Below are 17,927 nucleotides of genomic sequence, written 5' to 3'. Positions count from 1 at the left end.
TCAATGAATAAAAAGTACATAAGTCATAGAGCGGTGTGATGAAAGAAACTTCAGACTGGACAAACTTTCATTTATTCGAAAAAAATCCTTTGAGGTTTAGGAGCCCTCAAGCATCTCTTGAGTTGTTACATGCCTTATCAACATTTACATAAATTATCTGCAGTGGGTGAGCTGCTCAATTCTAAAAATGTTGTCATTTCACTATACAGTATGGCATCATCACACACATTCGTGCGTATGTCTTGTCAGCATACGGAAACTGGATAAATACATGAATGAATTTCCAGAGATCTTTGAAGGCACTTTCACAATTACCGTACGTCATTGCAGTAAAACAAAAGCACTTTTTTTGTCCACAGGGATGCTTGCAGTTTACATCTTTTGCTTTCTAGCCTATTTCAATCCTACTCAGAAAAAAATAAAGATTACAAAAATAATGAAAGTTAGTAAAACCATTTAACTTCTCTTGAACATACACGTCGAGCCGCTGACAGCGTAAACCTGCAAATTCACTCTTGAATTGCTTGTAGTGTTATGCTGGCAACAGTTTGAACATTCCCCCAAAATCCCAAGTGAGACTGAAATTTATGTGACAATCGCACACGCTGACACATCGCGCACTCCTTGCTGTCACACAGGAAGCGTTTGTGATCTTGATGAGGAAAATACATTTTTAGGTCCATGTGGCACACCTGCGAGTCTCTGTGAAGAGGAACGAGAGTGGATACGTCCTTCAGTGGGTCCTCAACCATGCTTCAACTTCCTGTCCTTGGCTGTGATGTCACCCTAGCTACACATTTGCCTTCCACAACATATTGTTTGCATATTGTATTTCATATATGGACAGCTAACGGGTGACATTTCGGTATGAACCTAAAATGTGCACTGTAAACCTTTCTAGATAACTTTTCAATGTACTTTTACTTCAGGAGACACAAAACTATCATGCTGAGATGCAGTTCATAATGTATGTAGTGGTTTTTCTCCAACTGTCCAAAAGCAACACAGCTAGTGCACCGCATACACCAAATGACACCTGCTGCACTTCACATCAATGATTCAAATCTCAATAGAATACTGCAAAGTCAATCAGGTCAAGCACCATTTCACTTCACACCATCACAGCAGCTTTGTAATCGCAACTTTCGCGTGGAAGGTAAGCATTTACAACGCTTCAATGCAGAGGATGGATGGGTAAAAACACTCCCGATTGTGGTCGTCTGCTTCTGCTTTCTGGCCTCACTGATAAAATTCACATCCACCCTGATGTGTCCACTTGGTACAACCGCGAACCTAACTAGTGGATACTTTCTGTGGAGTGCTAAGGGAAGCCTTTGTGATTTGGTGATGAAGTTGATCCCAAACCCATCACATGATAAGTCTTCTCTAACTGTGAGGACTAAAATGACAGCCGTCTTCACTTTTCAAACTGTGACAATATTTTCCACTCTGTAGAGAAGTGGTGGGGAATCTGGTGCGTCTGCCACATACGGCCTGCAAGAGCATCGGATGTGGCCTGCCATGCAATTCTAAAAACACAAACCTCAGGAATTGTTGGGAAAAAAAGTTCCAAACGTTTGACCGTGTGTGTGATAAAGTACTGCTATGTGTATTCTGCTGCCCCAGTGGATGTTGCTGGTTATAGGTTCATTTTTTGCATCTCCAACGTTACATGGTGCAGGATTTGTCCAAAGGATCCTGGGGCAACGTAGCAGGAGGTTGCAATACCTGACCAGACTTGGGCAAGACAATCGGTTTGGGTCTCAAAGCGGGCGGCCTGAGGTGCACGCCCATGCGGGGCGCCACCGCAGGTTTGAAGGTGCTCAAGCTGTCGTTGGTAGAGCCGGTGCTGCGACGGAACGGCGGCTCTGTGTTAGCGGTAGACCTCAGCACGACGCCGTGTATGGGGGGGCCGAGGGACTCGCTGGAACTGGCCGGCGTGGGCCCAGGGCCGCCGCCCGGGGCTTGCCTCTGCTCCAGGGTGTCGAGCACGACGTCGGGGGCATGCTTGGCTGAGCTCTGGCGCTCCAATTCGCGGAGCTCATTTAGAGCAGTGTTCATAGTTTCTTCTATGTCCTGCGTGAGACAAAAAGAGCGTGAATGAGGGAGGGAGGGAGCGAAGGATGGCTGATGAAAAGAGAGACAATGGGCCAATATCATTAGAAAGTGCCTTTGGTGTTCTCATCAGACTCATTCAATCATGAAAACCAAGCGGTGGGAAGTAACGATTTTGTTGCTGTACTTGGGTCGATAGTTCAGGTATCTATTTAACTATTAGTATCATGCAATTTTTTTTCTAACGTTGACTTCCTAATTTCTGAACAAATACCTGTACTTTCTACTCCTTACATTTTGAAAATGAGGTTGTTACTTTTAAAATCTTGCAAAGTTAGTGACGACGAGAAGCAAAAGCCATGATAATACAGATAATAAATAACTGAGTCTTGCCCATTGATCATAGACATCGCTAATATTTTGAACCACATACCGATGTCAATGCCAAGCGAATGGGGGCAAAGTGTCGTATTCTATATTTGTGGATGGTATGGTCGAAAACAACACAACAAGGATGCCTGCACACAAATTGTGTAGTCACATCAATTAAACTCTGTAGTAAAAAAAACAACGCATTTCAGAGGTAAGAATATTTTTTAGGTTGTTTTTTAAAAGTGCTGTAATGCCTCAGGTGAACCATTTTTGTTGTTGTTGTTTTTGTTTTTAAAGCTAGCTTGTTGAAGCCTAACTCACAGGCAGTGAATTTTCACATTTGAGCCTTAACATAAAATGTCCAACATTTGCTTGCCTGTGGTCAAAACATCCACCTATCCATCCATCTATATTTTGAGCTGCTTATCCTCACAAGGATCATGGGATCCTGGAGCATATCCCAGCGGTCATCAGGCAAGAACCGGGGTACACCCTGAACTGGTTGAAAAAATTTTACTAAACACAGTCTTTCTACTGGTGCACCTTACTTGTTGTACTAAAGCACTGAACTGTCTTCCCACGTTATACGTATTATTTCACCAGAGATGCAAACTAAACTAAAGATTATTAATAAAGTATGTAACACGGATTCGTTTATATAGAGTGTCCTGCTGCCCGGCGAGCTGCTCTCCTGCGTTTAGTTAGCACACAGATACAGTAGCAGAAGACGGGGAATGACTAGATTTTTTACACGGTGGGGCAGGGCTTTGACGGCGGAGGGAGCTGCGGTGGGCTCGCCGCTCTTGCCGCGCTGACCTGTGCGATGGTCTCCGGGTCCAGAGGTTTTCCACTGTGGTGATGGTGGTGATGGTGGTGGTGGGCCTCACTAAAGCCCATGTACTGGCCAGATGAGGTGGAGCGGCGGATCGGCGGGCTTTCCATCTTCTTTAGGGACTCGTGCCGACTGATGTTGGTCAGGCTGCCGTGGCCGGTGCGGCGCCGGCGCTCGGGGCTGTCCAAGGGCAAATGGTTATGGCTCCGCAGCATGTCGCGCGGACCGAAGTGGCCTAGAACCGGGGAGCCCATCTCGGGGGTGCCTCCTTGCACGGGATGACCCTGCTGAGAGGGACGGGCCGTGCAGTGGATGTCGCTGGGGCGGGCTGGGGGGCGGCGGGACGGTGGGTCTGATCGCTTTCTCTGCCTGCTTGGATAGAAATGAAAATGAAACCACAAATTAACTTGTGATACGCACAAACCGGAGCCCATCCCAGCTGACTTTGAGCAAGACGCTGGGTCCACCTTGGACTGGTCACTAGCCAAACAATCCTTCACACTCAAACCTATGGATAATTAGGAGAAGAGGTGGGCAAAGTATGGCCAATGGACCATTTGCACCCCGCTCCATCCGGCCGGTCAACCATTCACAAGAAGAAGTAGTCCCTCACAGTATCCCAGTTCAATTATCGTGGGTTCAGTGCATTTTCATTGTACAATATAGTACAGTGTAGTTATAGTACAGTTACTCAACAGCACGTCTCAGGTCAGCCAATTTGTTCTCCACTCAGTGATGGTGTCTTTATGTGCCCTGTGACTGACTGGCGACCTGTTCAGGGTGTAGTCCGCTTTCCGCCCGAAGTCAGCTGGGATAGGCTCCAGCGTCCTGTGACCCTAACCAGATTAAGGGGTGTTGAAAATGGACATTCAGCTTTCTTGATGTTCCTTCACCTCCTCCCTGCTTTCACTGCATATCACCACGTGATCTATGAACATCATGGTCCAAAGGGATTCCAGTCTAACCTCATCTGTCAGCCTATCCATCAGGAAGGGTCTCAGAGCTGTTCCGTGATGCAGTACAACCTCCACCAGAAATGCACCAGTGCTCCTCTGCTGCCCTCATGCATGTCCTGTACTATTTTAACATATTCTCTACCACTACAGACATTAGCATAAAGTACCACAGGTCCACTCTGGGTACTCGGTTATAGGCCTTCTCTAGACAGGTAGAAGAATCATCTTCACTGTCATGAACATGCATGAATCCAATCAAAATTTGTTCTCTGCATTTTAGTGATTTTCTGGATTTTTTTCCTCTCACTTTGTCTCTCATAAGTGAGGTGGACCTATGATGAAATTTACAGGCCTCGCTCATCTTCCCAAGTGGGAGAACTTGCACAATTGGCAGCTGACTGTAGTTTTCAATCTTTTTTTTTTTTGCATCAATCAGAAATTACATTTAGTGATTGTAAATGTAATTAAAAAATGAGCCAAACCATTAGCCTGTTTTAAAAATGGAATGGGCTACTGGATGCAAATACAGTGACCCAGCTCTAATTTCAGTAACCTAAATTCAGTGAATAATGGATGTTTTTGGAATGTGGGAGGAAACTGTCATACCCGGACAAAGCTCACGCTGCCAACACAGGCCAAACATGCACATTCCACACAGGTGCGCACAGGAAGATTAAAGCGGAGATTCAAAGCAAGAATCCCAGAAATTACGGAAAATTACAAGCTTGTCATGTAAATTCATCACAAAATGTCAGTTATTAGAGGCAATACATGCTTTGGTGTGACTAATATAAAGCCGTGGGTGAAAAATTGATGTTTGTGAAACAAACAACTGCAATAAATACCAATATCCTGCAGGGGGAGTAGTCTCCCTATACAGTACTAAAAAAAAAAAAGTCCTCTGGACTGAGAGGCATTGACACCACACACTGCAATCTGCTGTCACAACAACACTAACTCAGGCAACATTTATACTGCAAGTAATATAAAATTTACATACTTTGGCAGAATTTGTGAATTTTTTTCTTTCTTTTTTTTTTTTTTTTTTTAAATACGACTGATGACCAAACACCAAACATCATTAATTTCTTTATGGTCATGTTTTGTTTAATAATACCTTTCTGAAGTGGTTGACAGTTTAATTTGGATCGCACTAAAATAAATATGTTGTGCTTGGCCCTTCATGTTTTCTTGAAAGAAGTGTACCCATCTTACACCATCCTGCCTGGGTAATCACACGTCTGAGCACAACTGTGTGTTTTCTCATTTACTAAATGATAGTAGGGCTGTGAATTTCAAAATAAGAGCAAGTAAATAAAAAGAAAGTATTATTTACATATGCTCAACTTTGGGGTGCAAATTATACATGGGTGTGCATTCTACACGAAAAATTGTGGCAAATTTTATTCATTTACATTAACAGTGTAAAACGTTTGAAATGTTTTATCTTCACCATACCACAAAAACCTGGGTTTTGAACATGGGTGCATAGACTTTATACAACCACTGTACATATATGTAAGTATAAGCTATAAGATAGCTTGGATACGCTCCCGCATGCCCACGACCTTCATGAGGATAGGTGGAACAGAAGATGAATGGATGAATGAACAATGCATAGATAATCTACCTGTATATCTCCATTAATTGGTCACCACAGACACACACATCAAATCTCCGCTTCAAAACATTATCCTCGATTATTATTGGGCAACTTTACAAAAAAAAGCACCATTTATGTAATAGAACTGATGTTATTTTTAGTTATTTTTAATGTCTTGAATTTTCATTAATATTTACATTTCGTATGTTTCATGAATTAATTTTTCATTTCCACTCCAGAACAACTGCTAGAGCGGAGCTCATCGTAAAGCCGCAGTTTTACGTATGACAATATTAATCTTATAACAAACATCAGAGCAAGAACGCATATTCTCTATGGCACAATTTATAAAACACATTTCTCCACAACAGAGAAAAGACAAAAGTATGTCTCCTTATGAATATTTCTCTTGAAGAAACAGTGTTCAGTATTCTTGCTACACATTCATGTACCACCAACCTGGTGATAAAGGGCTCAGAGATTCTGGTGTCAGAGGGTGAGGTGATGTCTTTCCCTGAGCATTTCTCCTCTCCAGCGTGGCCACTGCTGGCCTCACTGTCAGCTTTCTGGCTCAGTGTGTCAGAGAAGTTGTCATCTCTAGGACAGACAAAGCAACACGAGGACACAGAAACAGTCAGCAAGTGTTTCAGCCTCTCAAAGGCTGGTATTCATGCGTCATTTCTGTGCCTTTTAGAATGCCTGATGACGCACTGCACACATCCACACACAAGACAGTGAAATGGGTTTCACAAAGTGGTTTCTAGCGTAAAGTTTGGTAGCTTTCCGTGCGGTACACAGTAACTGGCAATAGCGTAAACCCTTATTGAAAACATGTACTGTACTGCAAAAACTGAAGGAAGTCAGTGCACGCAGAGAGCAGAAGCATTAGAGGACATATCCTGTCTGAAGTGGTCTCAGTGATGCATGTTTTATTCCAGGCTCCTTTATGGCACATGGAAAGATCACAACCGGGTCTGCACTTGCACTCCTCAGCTTTCTGGGTTCGAGAATAGAGCAGGATGTGAGGGCATCCCGAGATAACCAGCAGTAAATCTGGCTGCTCTTTCATTAAGCAAGACGACGTCAACAGTGCCCCTTCAGGCGATTTATGAATAGAGGTAACATGGTCTGGATGTGAGTTAAGGAAGAAGGGGGCCAGCTACCAAGGATTTAGGGAGAATATGCTGCTATCCTAACAAGACAGATGATCAATTCATTAGGTACAAGCAGTCACCATAGGAGAGGGTATGCTTGTTAAGGAACAGAGCGAGAGACAGAGGGGTTCGTTTGAGATTCTGAGCATGGGTGGACTGGTATAACATTATTGAGACACTGGCCTCAACTTTATGATAACATGCACAATCAAATGACCTTAAATACAATAGCTCTATTGATAGTCCTGCCTTAAATAGAAGGCTCAGTCCGAAATGTGCTAATAATGTGCACTGTACAACTTCACTGCAATCAGACTAGGTGGTCTCGTATATAGTAATTTCTCTCACTCTCTCAATGTGTGTGTGTGTGTGTGTGTGTGTGAATATATATATATATATATATATATATATATATATATATATATATATTCGCATTTATCTTCATGTGAGCCCCCTCCCTGTAACTCCAGAAAGCATATGGTACAGTCCTAGCCATTAAGCACTAATGTCTAACATTATTCTTCAAGAAACAAAATATGGTGCGTCACAGTCTTTTCACTCGCTGAAAATTTCAATGTTTTACAGTTTTTTTTTTCCCAACTCCATGACTTTACGACGACTCAATTACAGTGATACAATGCAGCAGAGACTAGTGGCATTTGCCATCGACGACACTCACATGTCCTGAACCACAATATATTGGTGTGGCACCAGGCCATCGATGCCGTTGTGCCGCCCCTCCCACCAGTCTTCTGATGCCCGCTGGTAGAGAAGCAGTGAGGCACCCTTCTTGAAGGACAACTCTCTGGAAGAGCGCCCGACGTAATCAAACTTGGCGATGGCTTCAATCGGCTCACCTTCTGTCAACAGAAAAGATTAGACAGGTAAGGCAGTGTGTCAAGTGTGAGAATATGATACATTCATCGTAAAAAGAAAAATATGTATTTCGTATGATGTTAACAATGCACTTAAAACCACGTTTCTGATGCAGATGTTCACACACGTGGAGACTCAAGAGTGACAGCTGGTGCACGTGGAGTTAAAGTGTGTTGACTGTGTGAGCCAGTCGGTTATTTTGCCTGACAACACAGCACAAGGCCTGAGGAACTAACACACTGTATTTATAGAAGCGGGTGAGAAGAGATCTAAATTACTCAGGAGTCAGTAAATACGAGCATCATTAGATTGAGCTGGTAACTGCACAAGTGGACCCATGCATCACTGACAGGGGAAATAAACATGGGCAATACATTTTTGTGCTACTTTAGTGTACCTCAGATAATTTATTTTCATGACTTTGCTCCTTTACTTTAATGAAGTGAAATACTTGGAAACTCAAAAAGTGAACTCAAGAATATATTTTTTTATCTTTGCAACTTATCACCATTTAATTATTATGATTAAATTAACACGAATAAATATGCATCCATCAATCCATTCTCTAAACTGCTTATCCTTTTCTGGGTTGCGGAGAGCTAGAACCTATGACAGTTGACTTCTTGTGAAAGGTGGTAAGCTGTAAAGTGGCCACCAGTCACTCATAAGGTGCTTACGGAAGGAGATAACCATTCACACTCAATCTCACTGGGTGGGTACTGAACACATGCTGGCTGCACAGAAATCAGACAAATGAATCACAACACTATCAGTGACGAATAATAAAGATATGTAAATTGTTGACTCTTACAAGATGAAATCCCTGATTGGCTGTGACACATCACAGGGTTCTTCTATCTACTTTTGAGACTTAAGACATTTCACGGGGACAAACGCATTATGGAAATGTACTTTTTAATTGTTTGCAAACAAATATTCGCATTGCCGTTTTTTTTTTTTTTACTGGTTATACAAGTAGTTACTGCACTGTCAGGTCGCTCTGTTCCTAGTTATACTGGTAGTGAAAGGCGTACTTGGTATTCGCCTTGTAGTAGATGCGGGCGGGTGCGGGCAGGTTGAGCAGTGGGTCATTGGTATGAAAAATGAATGCTTCCATAAAATAAGCTATTTTATAAATGAAGGTGTAATTATTGACTGTTAAGGTATTTTGACAAATGCATGGTGTGTGGAAACCATTTTACGTTATGAAAGAAATGTCAGTTATCAAATGTGTTTCCTTGTGCTATGCTATGCTTGTGCAAAAGTGGTATATTGTACATCCTAAAAAAATTGTACCTGTCAGATAGCCTTATATGAGCAGAGTAAAATTAGTAGAAAATCATATTAGTATCCTCATAAAGAAAGAAAGTCCCAATTTGAACAAGTGCAAGATATCTCCAAGGAGCATGACTAATTGTTCTTTTATTTCATCCTCATCATTGTATCACTTTGAGGAAATCAGCAATGATTGTAAACATTGTTATCTTAAAGCATAATTACCCTTTCAAATGGTGCAGTTTTATAGGTCAGAGGACAAAGATGTTTTACAATTTTCTGGATACATCTAGAATCTGTTTATAAACAACATTTCCCATTTCAAAGTGATTACATAACAGATATACAGCAGTTAAATCAACAAATATGATTCAAAATGGGCTTTCTGCTCTTTGTATCTTGCACCTTCTGGTCTATGGCGCTACCTTCCGTAAAAATGTAACACTAGCCAAACAGCCTGTTCAATTGGCGTTGTGTGCCATGCTGTTGTTCCCGTCCTGGTATGGTATATTTGTTATCGTATGATTTAGCAATTTTACAATTTTAGTTTAGTTGTAAACATGGTTCAGGCAGTGGCAAGAGTTTCTTTGGCTTTTCAAGAGAAAAAGGAATATGTGACCAGTGGATATGGAAAGTCAATCGACAGGGGGGAAAACCTGGTCACCTATGGGTGCCGAGCAAGCATTCAAAACTCTTTTTTTGATCACTTTGAACCAGGGTGTTTTGAGAAACATTGCGCAGAAAGCATAGGATACACAAGTGTAGTTAGAGTGTGAAACTAGGAGTGGTGCGAAATATTTTTCCGCCGGCCATCAGGATCTCAACCGGTAGAAAGAGAACTAAAACTCGCAGCCGCAATGGCGGAGTGGAAAAGTGGCACAGACAAGAGGTGAGGATTTCCTTGTATATTCTGCTATATGTCCAATTTGATAATGACGAAACTGAAGAATGGTCAGCTATGTATTACAAATCATATAAATTGTGGCGACCCGTAACGTGACAAGCCGAAAGAAAGTAGTAGTAGTAGTAATTTTTAGTGACCCTAGAACATCTTTGGGGGGAAAAAAAAATCCCTTTTTACTATCAAATGTGTTTTGCTTGAATGCTGTTTTACTTCAAACTGTTTAAGGATATCCACACAATTGCACCTGTAAGACCACAGTGAACAGACATAAGTACAAACATAACTTTGTCGGTCACTTGCTCACTTGTACTACAGCTGTAAGTCTAGAAAGTCTCTGCCTTTAAGTCTTCGTTCGTGTTCATATTTCTAGGCCAGTGTGCACCACAGTAACACAGCAAAGTGAATCTAAAAATAGGATCTTAGTTCCTCCCTGCACTCCTCCCATGCACTTCAAGTCAGACGTGTGGTCCCTGGACAGATGCAGGCTTACCAAAACACACATTTTCTATATACAGGAGACTGCGAGCTGAAAAGTGAAAGGCTGGTGGTGGGTGTGGGGGGGGGGGTGTATATATAAGTATACAGACACATATATACATAATATATAAATTACATAATATATATATGGAGTCACAGTGGCGCAGCTGGAAAGCGTTGGCCTCACAATTCTGAGAACCGGGGTTCAATGCCGGCCCCACCTGTGTGGAGTTCGCATGTTATCTCCGTGCCTGCATGAGTTATCTCCAGGCACTCCGGTTTCCTCCCACATCCCAAAAACATGCATTAATTGAAGACTCTAAATTGCCCCAAGATGTGATTGTGAGTGCGACTGTTGTCTGTCTTAATGTGCCCTGCGACTGACTGGCAACCAGTTAAGGGTGTACCCCGCCTCCTGCCCGTTGACAGCTGGGATAGGCTCCAGCACTCCCCACGACCCTTGTGAGAATAAGCGGCAACAGAAAATTAATGGATATACACATACACACAACACATGAAGCCCTATCCAGCAAAAGCTTTGCCTAAGGGGGTGTCTGACAACAAGGACATCATTGTCTTCCTGTCTGTTTCTTTCGGCTTGTCCCTTTCAGATGAACGCATATATATGTTTGGCACAATTTTTACGCCGGATGCCCTTCCTGACGCAACCCTTCTCAGGGAGTGGAGGCCCCAGTGGGATACGAACCCACAACCCCTGGTTTACCAAACCAGCGCTCTAACCAATGAGCTACGGGGCCTCAAACATCATTGTCTTCCTACAATGTGATATATAATCCATGTCCCAGTTTTTTTCAACTTCAACCTTGTGGCATAATCAGGAGCTACTACAGCATCCATGTATCGATGGTGTGGAAGATGTGACAAAAATAATGCCACTGCATGTAACTCACTGAGCAGGAGATTCCAAGACAGCTATTACATACTGTACAAAAAAGACTGCAGGGTAATATTCCCATTGTGTCTGAATTATCTACTTGGGGAGCTTGACAGCATTTTTTTTTCCCCTATTACATGAGATCACACAGGTTTCACATTACAGGATTACAGAAACATGACCACAGACTAAGTGGGATATTCTTGACTGTATCTCAATTAGAGAAACTTTCTTAGTTGCTACAAGAGCCTCCATATTTTTCTTGAACAGATGAAGCTGTGGTTATAGGATAAAAATCAGACAAAAAAAATAAAATACTAATTCGTAAATCCTGACATTTGTGACATAGTGTACATACATTATGGTCATTCTTGTAATTTATGCCACACTGGAAGATAAAATTGTAACTGCGAAATGTCACTCTAAACCATTAAACAAATACTTTGTTTGTGCCTCCAAAGGGTCTCACTTGGTTTTGCCAAAAGAGGAGAATAAAAGGGATGTTGGGGTGTCCCCAACGAAGAGGCTGAAACAGAATACTAATAGTTGTCCATCCCTTTAAGCCCAGCACCCCGGTTCTTCAAGGTTACTGCATTTAACAGGATGAAAGACAGGATTAGCTGCTGTGAGCTGGGTTTAACCCTGACAAAACTACTGAGGAAGAATTGTGTGTCATGATGTTTTGGTAAGACAGTTACAGTATGAATATGAGTGTTTTACTTTTTGGAATGGTTAAAAATAAAAATAATAATGATGAGTGTGTTAAATGCAATATTTATGCCTTTACTCACCGTCTTCACTGGTGTGTGTCTCTGTACCTCCCTCATTGTCAACCTCATCCAATACTCGATGCTCACTGAAAGGACTCTCACTGTGGGGAAATGCAGACAAACAAGGAGTCCTTTATTTAATATATACAGAGGAGGCTATTGCTTCTTTGGACAACAAACTGGAAAGAAAAAGAAGCCTTGCACTCATAAAATGAAAACAGTGGTTATTATACTGCAGGTATTCAATGTGAATAGGTTTATCCATCTGTAGTTTGGTCTCCTTTTCCCAAAGGGCCTTCCTCTGAAATCATTGCAGAGCTGAGCACATCTCTGTATAACAGATCACTCCCTGACTGTCTCCTCTCATGGTTACATGTCACCAACCACTTCTTATTTTACAGGCAGGAGTGCAAATCTCCCAAGAGCTTCATGTGTGGTTGTGCTAAGATGGGTGATTAGCCCTAGCCAGGCATGAAACTGTGTCAGTTTGTGGTGAATCAAGGGATACAACCACAGAAAAGGAAAATAGAGGGTGATAAATAAAGACTAAGTTCAGTGAGTCCTTTTATTGTTTACATAGAATGCCTCTTAAATATGCAATCACATCCTCCTGAGCAAATCATCCATTTGAATGATGGTGTTTGTTTCAAGCTAGTCACCAGGGAAGTGTTCAATGAGTAAAAATGTTCTTTAACTGCCTTAAAGATATATTACATCAACAGTTAAAGTCTGGCTCTTCCAAAAGGCTCTACATACCTCCGTGTTGACTGGCTGCCATATGAAGATTGTTGAGCTGCATGACCATATTTAATTCACACAAAAAATATAAATGAAAACTAATGCAGTCTTATGAACTTTTTTAGAAAACATATAATCTCATTGTGATCCCTCTTTCATGCATGGTAGGCTTCAACATGACTGAGATAATGGCAATACATTAACAGTACAGGGAGGAAAAGTGTATTTTGTTGGAAAATCCATGAATAAATACCTGTAGTCATAATACTTTGTCAAAGACAAAGAAGAGGTGGAAACCAGATCCATTGTCAGAAGAAAAAGAGGAATACACAGAGCCTACAACAGTGTAGGGACTTTGAATGTTGGGACTATGACAGGAAAAGCTCAGATGTTGGTTGACATGATGATTAGGAGAAAGGTTGATATTCTGTGCATCAAAGAGAGCAGGTGGAAAGGTAGTAAGGCTAGAAGTTTAGGAGCAGGGTTTAAATTATTCTACCACAGAGTAGATGGGAAGAGAAATGGAGTAGGGGTTATTTTAAAGGAAGAGTTGGCTAAGAATGTCTTGGAGGTGAAAAGAATATCAGATCGAGTGATGAGACTAAAATTTGAAATTGAGGGTGTTATGTATAATGTGGTTAGCGGCTATGGCCCACAGGTAGGATGTGACCTAGAGTTGAAAGAGAAATTCTGGAAGGAACTAGATGAAGCAGTTCTGAGCATCCCAGAGAGCGAGAGATTTGTGATTGGTGCAGATTGTAATGGACATATTGGCAAAGGAAACAGGGGCGATGAAGAAGTGATGGGTAAGTACGGCATCCAGGAAAGGAACATTGAGGGACAGATGGTGGTGGACTTTGCAAAAAGGATGGCGGTGGCTGTAGTGAACACTTATTTCCAGAAGAGACAGGAACATAGAGTGACCTACAAGAGCGGAGGTAGAAGCACGCAGGTGGATTATATTTTGTGCCGAATACGCAATCTGAAGGAGATTACTGACTGTAAAGTAGTGGTAGGGGAGAGTGTAGCTCAACAGCATGGGATGGTGGTGTGTAGGATGACTCTGGTGGTGGGTAGGAAGATTAAGAAGATAAAGGTAGAGCAGAGAACCATGTGGTGGAAGCTGAGAAGAATGTTGTGCGAAAGAGGTGAGACAGGCTCTCGATGGACAAAAGAAGCTCCCGGAAGACTGGACTACGACAGCCAAGGTAATCAGAGAGACAGGCATGAGAGTACTTGGTGTGTCTTTTAGTAGGAAAGGGGAGAAGGAGACTTGGTGGTGGAACCCCAAAATACAGGGAGTGATAGAAGGAAAGAGATTGGCGAAAAAGAAGTGGGACACTGAGAGGATTGAGGAGAGGCGAAAGGAGTAGATCGAGATGCGACGTAGGGCAAAAGTAGAGATGGCAAAGGCTAAACAAGAGGCATATGAAGACATGTACACCAGGTTGGACACGAAAGAAGGAGAAAAGAATCTCTACAGGTTGGCCAGACAGAGGGATAGAGATGGGAAGGATGTGCAGCAGGTAAGGGTGATTAAGGATAGAGATGGAAATATGTTGACTGGTGCCAGTAGTGTGCTAAATAGATGGAAAGAATACTTTGAGAAGTTGATGAATGAAGAAAATGAGAGAGAAGGAAGAGTTGAAGAGGCAAGTGTGAAGGACCAGGAAGTGGCAATGATTAGTAAGGGGGAAGTCAGAAAGGCACTACAAAGGATGAAAAATGGAAAGGCAGTTGGTCCTGATGACATACCGGTGGAGGTATGGAAGCAATTTGGAGAGATGGCTGTGGAGTTTTTGACCAACTTATTCAACAGAATACTAGCGGGCAAAAAGATGCCTGAAGAATGGAGGAAAAGTGTTCTAGTTCCCATTTTTAAGAACAAAGGCGATGTTCAGAGCTGTGGGAATTATAGAGGAATAAAGTTGATGAGCTACACAATGAAGTTAAGGGAAAGAGTGGTGGAGGCTAGACTCAGGAAAGAAGTAAGTATATGCGAGCAACAGTATGGTTTCATGCCTAGAAAGAGTACCACAAATGCATTATTTTCCTTGAGGATGCTAGTGGAAAAGTACAGAGAAGGTCATAAGGAGCTACTTGTGTCTTTGTGGATCTAGAGAAAGCCTATGACAGAGTACCAAGAGAGGAACTGTGGTACTGCATGCGTAATTCTGTTTGCAGTGGTAATGGATAGGCTGACAGATGAGGTTAGACTGGAATCCCCTTGGACCATGATGCTCGCAGATGATATTGTGATATGCAGTGAAAGCAGGGAGCATGCAGAGGAACAATTAGAAAGATGGAGACATGCACTGGAAAGGAGAGGAATGAAGATTAGTCGAAGTAAAACAGAAAATATGTGCGTGAATGAGAAAGGGGGAGGGGGAAGAGTGAGGCTACAGGGGGAAGAGATAGCGAGGGTGGAGGACTTCAAATATTTAGGGTTAAAATTCCAGAGCAACGGTGAGTGTGGTAAGGAAGTGAAGAAACGGCAAGCAGGCAGGTTGGAACAGCTAGCGGAAGGTGTCTAGTGTGTTATGTGACAGAAGAGTCTGCTAGGATGAAGGGCAAAGTCTACAAAACAGTAGTAAGGCCGGCCATGATGTACGGATTAGAGACGGTGGCACTGAAGAAACAACAGGAAGCAGAACTGGAGGTCGCAGAAATGAAGATGTTGAGGTTCTCACTTGGAGTGAGCAGGTTGGATAGGTATTAGAAATGAGATGATTAGAGGGACAGCCAAAGTTGGATGTTTGGAGACAAGATTCAAGAGAGCAGACTTCGATGGTTTGGACATGTTCAGAGGAGAGAGAGTGAGTATATTGGTGGAAGGGTGCTGAGGATGGAGCTGCCAGGCAAAAGAGCGAGCGGAAGATCAAAGAGAAGGTTTATGGATGTGGTGAGGGAAGACAAGAGGGCAGTTGGGGTTCGAGAGGAAGATGCAGAAGATAGGCTAAGATGGAAAAAGATGACACGCTGTGGCGACCCCTAACAGGACAAGCCGAAAGGAAAAGAATAAGAGGAGTCATAATACTTTACCAATAATCTCCTCCTGCCATGCACTTCTCATAAACAGGCCCATCCAATTCTTTGGTATCAGGAAAGATTGTCTCATTGTGTATTATGATGGTCTTAATGATCTCATTGACGTGGGCCTGGCAAGAGACTTGGTCTTGGCTTTCCGGTGTGGGCATGAGTGTAGGCCCAAAGCAAATAGCCAGGTTGTACGGATCCATCATGTTCTCATCACTGTACTGAGATAGGCTTTGAAAAAGAAAAAAAAGAGAGAGAGAATCATTAATTGTTGACCTTTCAGATAAACTGGAAAAAGCAGTTGAAAATGAAATGAAAGAAATGCTTTCTTGAATACAGGTTCAACATGGGAGGATTTTGGGATTGTTGTCCGCTCCCATAAAAACTTACTGGTTGAGGAAGGCAAAGAGGTAGCGCATCACCACAAGGACTGATCTAGGAATGGTCAGCAGGATCTTGCGGATGTATACCGCTCTGTCATACAGATTTTCTATTCCTACAGGAGTAACAATGAAAAAGTATGTTAAACGTGGGTTTTTTTAAGTTTATTTTCAAGAGCTGGAAAAAGTCATTGAGTGTATGATGCCACTTGTGGCTGTTTATTTTATTTGTTTCCCTTGTTGTTCTCATGGCTGTTGAAATTAACTTCATTACCCTCCAGCCAGGCTATGCCATCTGGACACCTCGGATACTTATGACACATTACAACTTTAATCCAACCATTTCTTGAGCCACTGATCCTCACAAGCGTCACGGAAGTGCATGAGCCTATCCCAGCTATCTTGGGGCAGGAGACGGTGTACCGGCGGTGTGTTGGTTCTCAGAACTGTGACCAGTCGTGCCACTGTGCCGCCCACATTCCAAGTTTTGTGAAAAAAAAAAAAAAACCCAAAAGGTTCTGCATTAGTCTGGTTAAGCAAACATGTAGAGAGAGTACAATCTACTGGGAGTTTACACATCACCTACAGCCGGTACAGCAGACTGAAAACCTGAGACTGAGAGCACTTGAATTGAAAAGTTAGCCCAAGGCTCATCTCACCAACTCAACATTCAAGTTTTTTTTTTTTTTTTATCCCCCCAATTGTGGTGCACTGCAGTACTAGACGTACCAGCAACACATACAACATACAAAATGTCGCACAAGGCATTAAAGTGCACACACGACATTGAGCCTGTTTCTTTGTCAAGTCGCCTGTGTAATATATTGAAATCTTGAAAAGAAAAAAAGGCCACACGAGGTGAGCAAGTCACAAGTTAATAAAATGTGACTCATTTTGTGGGGATTCTACACCTTTTTTTGTCAGAGAAACATTCAGGGTAATGAAATAATAGGGCTCATGTTGATATTTGTTGTATATACAGTACTTGCATTCGAAACTCAATTGTAATAAATACGAATAGATGCAAAATGAAGGAGTGAACAGTATTATTTTCAAACTGTTATATTTATATATTATATCTAACTATTTTGAAACATGTGAATTTCTATCAACCTAAAGCAAAGAATATTGACTGAACTGAATAACACAATGACTGAAAATGTTTGAAAATGGTGTGGAATGGTGGTGCGACTGGTGAGCACATCCGCCTCACAGTTCTGACGACCTGTGTTCAAATCCGGCCTTGGCTGTGTGGAGTTTGGAGCTTTTTGCGTGTCTGTGTGGGTTTTCTCCCGGTACTCTCGTTTCTTACTACATCCCAAAAACATAAGTAGATTAATTGGCAACTCTAAAATTGCCGGTAGGTGTGAATGTGAGTTTGAATGATTGTTTACATGTGCCCTACGATTGGCTGTTGACTCGTTCAGGGTCTATCCCACCTTTCACTCACAGATAACTGGGATAGGCTCCAGCATGCCCGGGACCCTACTAAGGAGAAATGGTATGGAAGATGAGTGAGTGAGTGAGTGAATGAATGAATGAATGAAAATTTCAAAAAAAATAAACAAAATGTTGGTAATACAATAACAAATACAGCCATATAC

General features: G+C 42.2%; 1 protein-coding gene across 8 annotated transcripts in view; it reads right to left on the bottom strand.

Annotated features, from left to right (window-relative positions):
- Positions 1-53: 53 nt before the first annotated feature.
- The window catches only part of srgap1a (SLIT-ROBO Rho GTPase activating protein 1a), a 79,021-nt gene continuing 61,147 nt past the window's right edge, over positions 54-17,927 (bottom strand). For 5 of the 8 annotated variants that reach the window (XM_061821960.1, XM_061821959.1, XM_061821962.1 and 2 more), the window contains 7 exons: positions 16,334-16,439; positions 15,950-16,174; positions 12,191-12,270; positions 7,652-7,832; positions 6,278-6,415; positions 3,244-3,631; positions 54-2,076 (listed from right to left, as the gene is read on the bottom strand). In XM_061821960.1, the coding sequence (XP_061677944.1) occupies positions 1,669-2,076; positions 3,244-3,631; positions 6,278-6,415; positions 7,652-7,832; positions 12,191-12,270; positions 15,950-16,174; positions 16,334-16,439 (1,526 nt within the window). In that variant the 3' untranslated portion in view covers positions 54-1,668. The remainder of the gene's footprint in view (positions 2,077-3,243; positions 3,632-6,277; positions 6,416-7,651; positions 7,833-12,190; positions 12,271-15,949; positions 16,175-16,333; positions 16,440-17,927) is intronic. The other 3 variants (XM_061821958.1, XM_061821961.1, XM_061821963.1) reach the window with 2 other exon arrangements.

Source organism: Syngnathoides biaculeatus, chromosome 6, assembly GCF_019802595.1.
Source record: "Syngnathoides biaculeatus isolate LvHL_M chromosome 6, ASM1980259v1, whole genome shotgun sequence".
NCBI lineage: Eukaryota > Metazoa > Chordata > Actinopteri > Syngnathiformes > Syngnathidae > Syngnathoides > Syngnathoides biaculeatus.
This window is presented reverse-complemented; position numbering and strand designations above follow the sequence as displayed.